The 9,979-nt window shown below is 39.7% G+C and overlaps 1 protein-coding gene across 1 annotated transcript; it reads right to left on the minus strand.

Moving 5' to 3' along the window:
• Positions 1-8,261: 8,261 nt before the first annotated feature.
• LOC119269988 (peroxidase 2-like) lies at positions 8,262-9,463 on the minus strand. The gene has a single exon (XM_037551928.1). It carries the CDS (start codon positions 9,364-9,366, stop codon positions 8,398-8,400), a length of 969 nt encoding a protein of 322 aa, XP_037407825.1. The 5' UTR covers positions 9,367-9,463; the 3' UTR covers positions 8,262-8,397.
• Positions 9,464-9,979: the final 516 nt, after the last annotated feature.

Raw genomic sequence — 9,979 nt, forward strand, 5'->3', positions numbered from 1 at the left:
GTTTATTTAGTTGAATTAATAAAACTAGTAAGTGTTTAATGTTTCACCTATATATGAACATATGTTAGATATTAATGTCAAATGTTAGATGAATTAGATATAAATTATATGTTAGATATATATTTAATTTAGTTATATGAGATTTCATTATCTAAGTAACATTTTATTATATAGAACTAGCTACCTTATTTTTAGTAAGAAAATTAATAGAACTAGTTTAGTTGAATTAATTAGTTGAACTAGTTAGTTAAATTAGTTCAATTAATTAGGTATATTTTTCGTAAGTGCTTAGTTGAATTAGTTCAACTAATTAGTTGAACTAGTTGAATTAATAGAATTAGTTGAATTAATAGAATTAGTTGAATTAATAGAACTAATAAGTGTTTAATGTTTCACCTATGAACATAGGAATGTCGTCTGACGACGAACACGATTTCATTATGTGCGAATACTGCGAAGACCAGAGCGGCCTGTGCGGCAGAAATTTTCTAGTTGATGATAGACGCTTCAGCATCAAGCTGGATGAGAACTTCAAAGTGGATACAGTAAGTCATAACGACAAGTCTTTTTTCGTAATTAAGCATGACTTATGCTTCATTTGCTTCAACTTTTAATTTTAATTTTTCACTATTCTACTAGCGTATCCCTTGCAATGCAAGAATTTTTGTCTTGGATAAGATAGGTTTCAGTCCTAACGAAGCTATGGAGATAAAAAGAGTTTACTTGAAGACCGAGCATGGTTATAACTTCAACGTCAAATTATACAATGCAGACACATACACCTATTTTGAATGCAAAACTTGGCAAGCACTATGCAAGGCTTGTGCATTTGAGCCTGATATGGTTATCACCTTTGATATTCGTCCGGAAGATGATATTGAAGGTAATAGAGACATCTAGGTCGATGTGCAGACGCCTCCAGTTCTACCATTATGTGAGTTTCTCAACCATATTTATGTCTTTGATATGAGATTATTTGAACCAGTTGAATAATTAATAGATCTCAATTTATATTGACAGCTTACTTCCAATCAAGCAAACATGTCCGATGCTTGGTAGACAGGACCGTCCACTGTCCCGGGGCTGAACTAAACTGCGAGGAGACAAGTCATTATGTTTCATGGCTTGAGGATCTTGATGCTGTCAAGACAAATTTCTTTCCTGCACTTAGAAATGTTAGTACTCAAAATGTGCGACCAATAGTGTTCGTACTGAACTACTGTCACATATATTTAGGAAAAATGGTAAGATTTCTACTATTTCTCCTCAGTGCATCTTTTGCATACATTATTTTTTTAAGCTAAACTTCATTACTAAGTATATTACTATACGATGTTCTTCAACAGGGACTCCCGATGAATGTTGTGCCTGATTGGATCGAGACTAAAGGTACCATGAATATTGTTAGCTTACGGCCAAGATATCCTACAATGCACTTTAGTGCATTCAGGATTTCTAATAGTGAGGAATGCTTAATAGTAAAAGACTGGAGCAAAATTGTGAACGATCACAGAGAAGTACTAGGGGGCAGCAATCAGAAGCGCAACCCACGATTAGGAGACAGGTTCATCTGCATGCTCCAATATGATGAATCAACAAAGCTATACATGTTCTATGCTATTTTACCTGAGAGAGAGAGAGAGAGCAGTAGGAGTGATTAATTAGCTAGTTCATGCTCTTAGTACTTGTCCTCTCATGTCCGTGTTCTTCGTCCTGAACTTAATATCAAAGAGTGATTTGCTTTTGTGGTGTTATGAACGCTTATAATATCATTACCATGTTGAACTCGATGATATCTTTGCTATGAAAACCGTTGGTGATGATATATATGATGCAAGAGTTTTTATATTAATTAATATGATGATGAGTTATTATATCATTTATGAAAGAAATTGCATATTAGTTTCAACTGGATGGATTCTAGCTAAGTGATCAAGTATATGCCATATCCATATATATTACCTCGATCACTTAAGTAGGTGATCAAGTATATATAATATGGATATGACATATACTTGATGACTTAGCTAGGATCCACGCATCCAGTCAAACTAATCACCTAATGATTTAACAACTCATTAGAATGTAAAACAATCACTAAATTAAATTGAAAACACAAAATTAAAGTAAAAATAAAAAATAAAACCAAAACACACCCAAACATTTAGTACCGGTTGGTGTTACCAACCGGTACTAATGTCCTACGCGCCCACGGAGCTGGCTCGTGCCACGTGGTTGCCCTTTAGCACCGGTTCGTGTTGAACCGGTACTAAAGGGGGGGGGCCTTTAGTGCCTAAAATTTAGTGCCGGTTACCGAACCGACACTAAAGGGCCTTACGAACCGGTGCTATTGCCCGGTTCTGCACTAGTGCATGTGCCCTGCTACACGTTCAAAAGGGGGAGGCTAGAATTAAGCTGCTTAATTTTCCACTGATGGATAGATTGGCAAGTTAGCTGCTAGAAGGGAATGAAGGAATATTGCAGAGATGGATGTGAGGGAAAACCGAATGGTATGGAAGCTATATATAGTCTAGGTCCACTGTTCAGGGTGTTGAACTACTTAAGAGGCTTATCAAAAGAGAAATCGCCGTATACTAGGCCCTCCAACTTCTTAAGAGGCTTATCTAAAAGATTCGCGATATTAAACTTTAGTACCGGTTCGTGCCACGAACCGGTACTAATGGTGCAATTTTCAAATCCTAACCCCCCCGGTGTATCGCTTTTTCAGTTTTGTAAAAAGCAAAAGAAAACGATAAAAACTTCAAAAGTTAAAATCCTTCGAGATGTAGTTATGTTACCACATCTACTAGTTAGGAAAATTTAAAAACTTAAATTTGAACATGTTTTGCAAAAAGTGCAGGGAAAATGTAAAACGGCTATAACTTTTGCATACGATGTCAGAAAAAAACATATAATATATCAAAATGTTCAGCACGAAAATCCACATCCAATTTTGACGGCCTATGGCCTATTTGCAAATTTTTAGAATCCTCAAATTCTAAAAGGAAAAAAAGTTATGCTCAAATTTCAGTTTTTTTTGAATTTTTGTTAAATATGGTCAAACTACTTATTCAAGAAGTATTAGTGTTACTAGATAATTATTCAAGAATATTAGTGTTACTAAATAATTATTTCAGTTTTTTGAATTTTGGTCAAATCTGGTCAAGCTGTGGTCAAACTATGGTCAAACTACTTATTCAAGAAATATTAGTGTTACTAAATAATTATTTCAGTTTTTTTGAATTCTGGTCAAATCTGGTCAAACATTGGTCTAACTGTGGTCAAAGTATGGTCAAACTGTGGTCAAACTACTTATTCAAGAAATATTAGTGTTACTAAATAATAATTGTTTTTTAGAACAATAGTTTCAAACTCAAACAGTGAAATGTGTGACTTCATGCTCAAGCTAAATTCCTGAGGGTTAATAGGATTGACATCTTACTATTGTCAGGAAAACAACAAGTGCAGACTTGGAAACGAGGGAGAATAGAACCCGGAAGTTAAGCGTGCTCAGGCTGGAATAGTGAGAGGATGGGTGACCGTCCGGGAAGTTAGATGATTTGGAATGATGAGGGATGATTAGAGATTATACGTTAAATTGAGCAATGATGAGAGGTGATTAGAGATTAGAGGTTAAAATAATTCAGAAATTTGAAAATAAAAAAATTCGAAAAAAAGAATCATAAAATTTCCTTTAGTATCGGGTGGTGTTACCAACTAGGACTAAATTAAGGTGGATCTCCAGGCAGTGGCCACGTGGAGGGCCTTTAGTCCCGGTAACACAAATACAAGCATCTTCTTCTCTCTATTCTTACAAACACCACACACCCCTCTAGCCACTCTTTCCCGTTGAATTTGTCATCTATCATCCTCTCAATCTATCGCCCCTTTGACCGCATGTAGCTTCCATGTCGTTGTTTTATCGTCCCAAACGGTACAAAAACAACTCAACCATGTCACCTTCTTCATTTATTCCTAATCCAAGTAAGCTTCATCTAATTGAATGCCCGTGTGTTGTCATCGAAGAATAAACGTATATATGGAAACATATATCAAAATATCATTATATGTAGTGTGTACACCCCATGCTTATGATTATGTTGTGACAAATAGTTCTTGTCTATCTCTCGCTTTTCTCTAAACATGTTTCTCCAAGCATGCATTTCAATTTCTGACCTGGCCAAAATATCTACCTTCATGTGCTCCTTCAACCCCACAAATATGTCTTATTCCCCCAAGATATTCCCTTTGCATTGTTGCATTGCACATGTGATCTTTAAAAATAAGGCAAGCGAGTGGAATCGTCAACAATAGTCATCTGCATTGGGCACTCGGGAAAAAGCTACAATCCGCTTCTCTAATCAGATTTGATTTTGTGTAGGTGTTACTCTTCTATATTTATGAGTTCCGTCTCTGAAGCGAATTTCAAGCTTTCGCCTGTTCAACACAAGTACTAAAATTGAGATGCAAAACTTGAAGACGTACATAATTTCTTGCACAAATCCTCTCGCCCAAATCATGGAGCTTCAAATTTTCTGTCGACAAAATCATCTGAGTGAAGTGTGTTACAATGCCCGAGTGATACTGGATATCAAAATAGTAGCACCAAGAGTAGAAACAGACACTTAAATTGATAGCATGAGATATATTATCATACATAAATTAATTTTCTACCCCACACAGAATATAGTAACTACTTATCTAGCATCTTTGCTTTGAACGAATCCACAATGAGCAGGGTTTATAGTCAATGCAAGATCAAACAGTTGAAAACCATATGGCCAAATCAAGCAATGCTAAAGAAATCATAGTATGACCCCTACTATGTTAGCATCCTAGTGAAATCTTTACGTAAAGAAAGAAGCTTCTAAAATGTGATAGGTATATATTACTTACAAGTAACACAATCGGTTGAACTAATTTAAACATTAGTTCTTAATAATTTTAGCAAAAAGGAGAAGAACATAATCCTATATGCACCATTTATATAAGAAAATTTTAGGATGATTGGCTATTCTAACAGATATGTCGTACAATCATCCTACAAGCATAGGGGGGGAGGTAAAAAACGAATTGAAAGGACAAGTAAGAAACATACCAATCTCCTAAGATATGCAAATGAGAAGTAATGGAGCCTAGGGGTGATTTGATGTACTGACCTCCTCTATGACAAGGAACGACGTTCAGCTTTGATGATTTAAAGCAATGTCCGGGAGGTAACTGGAGCAACCACCAAACTCAGCCGTAGAAACTTGGGGATGACCATCTGTCGTGCGGTTACCTGCATGCTCAAGCCATTGCGTCTGTCACCCCCATGATTGCCTCTCTTCCGCTACCACCGAACTGGAGCAGAGCAATCTGTTCCTTCATTAATTTTCTTCTTAGGATATAGTGTTAAATCCTAATCATGCAATCAGCTAAGAACCGTACTAATTGATAGGGAAAGAAAAAGAAAAGGTAAGGAATCAAACATGCATTAGTGCATCACTCGAGAGCACAACACGAAGTAGACAATCTAACTTGAGGACAAAGCAGAGCGAGGATCCTCCCAGGCTCAAAATCAGGGTGCATACGGACACCTCCACGAGTTTGTCTGTGCAGCCGCCGCTCCATCTGCTGTCGCACCTGGTCGGGTCGACTTTGCCACGCAGCCGCCACTCCATCCCCTCTCATAAATGCTTCAACTAACTGTATGTATATCCATAGACTATAAGCCGGTGATAAGGGATGGTGGAAAGGGAGACGAAAAAACCCAGACAAAAGAGGTGGGACTATTCAACTAACTGGCCCATTAGAAGTAGAGATAATGATTACAATAAGAAGAGGTACAATATTCTCCATAGACTTCTCAAACCAATCCCTAGTTGCAAAAATTTCACTAGCCTAGCAAGTTTATGAGCAACCTTATTAGCTACCCTATTACAATGTTTAAATCTAGTCAAAGGAAAATCACATGCCATGAATTAGCAATCATCGCAGACTGCCACCACTCCCGCAAGTTGTCCTTCATTCTTCATTGTGGCAATGACTTTCATATTATCAGAGTTAATAACAAGACGATTACATCCCGTCTTTAATGCAAGAATAAAGCCAAACCTAAGAGCCATTGCTTCTGCCCTCAGTACATAAGCACACCAATCGATCTCCTAGTTTCTGCTAACAATGAATTTTCCTTTGTCATTTTTGAGGACAACCCCAGCCATGCCCCTGAGCAAATCATGATGAAAAGAAGCATCAACATTCAGCTTAAAAACCATAGGTGGTATACTCCATCCTTCTTTTTTACTAGTCGCACAAGGGGAGTGAGCAAAACATTATGTCGTCATATCACGAACCCATGTCGAAATCTGGTATACATATTGAGACTTTTCTTCTTAAACCAACATGCGTCTATCGCACCATAAGTACCAAGCGGTTATGCGATTAATTCACGTGCATTCTAGAAACCCAATATAGACAGTTATTGGTGTGGCATATGAAGTAAGAATTCAAGAACTGCCTCAACCTACGATCAATAATACAAGTTCTTTAATTGCCTCGCACATCCCCAACTTACCCCAAACCTCTTTTACCTTCTGCCACAAAAACAATACATGTTTTGTATCTTCCCATTCGAGCATGATGGGCAGATGGGTGAAACTTTCATGTGTCTATTGGCAAGCGTAATTCGACGCAGTAGAGTTCCATGCAACACACGTCAAATAAAAACTTTACCTTTTCCGGACACGATAATTTTCAAATCTCACCCCAGATAAGATTAATACTGATTCGGCCCATATATCATTAGTATATTGCAATGTCCTCCCATGTTGTTGGTTCCGTTCCTCCAAATAAGTTGATCAAACAGTGAACACATCATTTTTTGTATAGCTCCATGCAATGAAATCCAATATATTATGCATAGGGAGGGGAACCGCGAGGAACCATTGTGCATCAATTGGCCAGAACGTCTATCTCGCCAAATCTCCATCCCAACAATTCGTGACTGGATCAATAAGATTAGCAACCTTTGACAGGAGGTGCCATCTTCTAGGAGTAATAATTTTTCTATTCGCACAATTCAGGATCCATGCATCTCTCCAAATATTGATATTTTTTTCATTTTCAACTCGCCAGATATAATTATTTCTCAAGCAGTTGACTCCCGCCATAATGCTTTGCCAAGTAAAAGAGGATCACTTCCTTAAACTTGCATCCATCAATCGCCGATAGGGAAATACTTATCTCTCAAGATAGTGGCACATAAAGAATCGGGATTATCAAGAAGACGTCATGCTTGCTTAGCAAATAATGCCATGTTGAAACAGTGTATATCTCGGAAGGCCATACCTCCTTGATCTTTTGGAGCACACATCTTCCATCACAGCATCCAATATATTCTCTTTTGATAGTCCTCGTCACCCCATCAAAATTGTGACATCGTGTCAATAATTTCTTTGCAATTTTTTTTAAGAGTTTTAAAGACGGACATGATAAAAAGAGTTAGAAACTTTTTGTGGAAGCGCGTTTGACATGCCATTGTGAACTTGAGTATTAGCACTGCGGTACATCGCCTGCTACCTACCGCTGCTTATATTATTTTACTATATACATATACGATTAGCGCGAACAAATTAGAAAAGGCCGTTCTGATGATCTAAGAGAAGAGGTCCTCCTAACGAAATATTGTGTTGCATATGCTGCGTGTGGCGGCGGCGACGGATTGCGTCAGACAGAGTTTGATTTTCCTTAATCAACATGTGATATATCGTGACTTTGTAGTTGCCACTTGCCAGGAATGGGCTGAGACCGGATCGGCCACATTGTGTGATCCTTACATCTATTATACTCCTAATACATTATTTCTCTTGACATACAACCTGTCCACATCATCAATCAATCAACATGTTCTAACTTTCTCCCATTTCTTTATTTTCTTTAGACAACGAGGGACTTTTAGCTTCTATTTTATACACGGAAAGTCTTCAACAAGCAACAGTTTTGATTTAGAATACTTACTAGCAATTCCACGGAAAGTCTTTTAAAATTTTGTATGTATGGTGGGAAAAAGAGGCATGTGCCCATTTTGTCCGTGGAAAGTCTTTTTTTGATTTTGCATGGTGTGTATTAAACATAAAAAAGTTTAAAGAGAAAATGGTGCAAAAAATTGAGTTCTGGATCAAGTCCACACTTTCTGTTTGAAATCCTCATACTTCGTCGAAGAGTGTTCGGTTTGTACATGAAATACGTCCCGTTTTCTTGTAACACTCCAAAAATATTGGTTTGCAACAATCACATGATGAACATTTACATTTATTTCCAAAACAAAATAATAAGAAAATACTTTACAGTTGGAATGAAATAAAAGAATTATTTACACAAGGACAACGAGTTCACAAGTCGTAACATCAATCCCATTCATCGATAGGGTTTTCTGTTCACCCTCCGGCAGTTGTTCCTAATCTCCCCGGCCCTTCCGGTGAGCGGGCTTATGTTCCCCATTTTGACCATCGAGGCCGCGAAATTCTTGAAGAAGTCCTTCTCGCTTCCGGAGAACCTACGAACGATCCGTGCGGTGGTCGCGGCGGCAACGGGATCAGACAACATTACCTGGTCCGAAGGGAGAGGGGCGCGGCCACGCAAGAGGTTGCCGTAGTACTTGTTGTCGAAGACGTCAGGGGTGATTGTGTCGAGATTCGCCAGCGTCTCCTCGTCCTGCCCAGCGCTGCAGTTCCGCTGCGTGAACTGGCATTGCGCCCGCCCAAAGGTGTGTGCTCCTTGGAGGGCGACAAGGTCAGTGTCGTCGAGGCCCAAGTTTCTGAACTTCTCCTGGAGCATCTCCAGAGAGTCGAAGGGGCTCGGTAGATTTTTGGCGCTCTCGATGTTGGTGGTTGTGCCATCACGGCGGCCAAGCGGCACACTCCAGCGTGGCCCTCCAGCCAGCTCGACGGAGATCTCGGAGGCGAGTGCGAGGATGTCGGCGCAGGAGACGATGCCAGGGCATGCGTTCTCCAGTGCACGCTTGATGCTGTCGACCACCTTAAACCCGCGTGCTGACCTGTCGTTGGCAAGGACCTCCTTCTCGGTCATGATCGCCGGGAGGTCATTGTCCAGCAAAAGCGAGCCGTCACAACCCTGAACAAAGCAATCATGGAAGTGGAGCCGGATGAGGCTGGCTGGGATGCGCGCGTCCACGACGCGGGCGTTCTGGATGACGCGCCGAACAATGTCGCGCGCACTGGGGCATGAGTCGTCGTAGAAGGACGAACTCAACCCGGCACCTACATCGCCATAACCGTGGGCTCCATGGCTCAGCGCTAGGACTAGCGCTGCCGTGAGCAAGAGGCAGCAGCGAGCAGCTAACGGGAAGCAAGAGAAAGCCGCCATGTGCACCACTGCACGTTCAGAAGGAGAAGGCTAGAATTAAGCTGCTCAATTTGCCACTGAGGGATGGATTGGCAAGCTAGCTGCTAGAAGGGAATGAAGGAATATCGTAGAAGGTGGATGTGAGGGAAACCAGAACGGTTTGTAAGCTATATATAGCCTAGCCATTTTGCAGGATTTTGTGGAAGCGTGTTTGACATGTTCCATGCCGTTGTCAACTTGAGTATTAGCACTGCCGTACGTCGCCTACCGCCTACCGCGCGCGCAGCTTTCCTTTGCTGCACGAGGCTGTTCATATTATTTTATAGGAATGATTAGCGAGAACAAGTTGGAAGAGGTCGTCCTGATGATCTAAGAGAAGAGGTCCTCCTCACCAAACATTGTGTTGTATATGTTGCGTGTGGCGGCCACGACGATTTGCGTCAGACATAGCTTATCATGACCCGCATTTCTAAATATGAGGTGTATTATTTGTAAAAAAAAGTCAAATTTGTCTAACTTTGACCAATTTTATAGACAAAAATATGAATGTCTAGAATACCAAATTATTATTTTACTTCTAGAAAAACTAATACATCTTGTATTTAGAAATATCATGTTGTATATGTTGCGTGTC

The sequence above is a fragment of the Triticum dicoccoides genome, chromosome 3A (genome assembly GCF_002162155.2).
Source record: "Triticum dicoccoides isolate Atlit2015 ecotype Zavitan chromosome 3A, WEW_v2.0, whole genome shotgun sequence".
NCBI lineage: Eukaryota > Viridiplantae > Streptophyta > Magnoliopsida > Poales > Poaceae > Triticum > Triticum dicoccoides.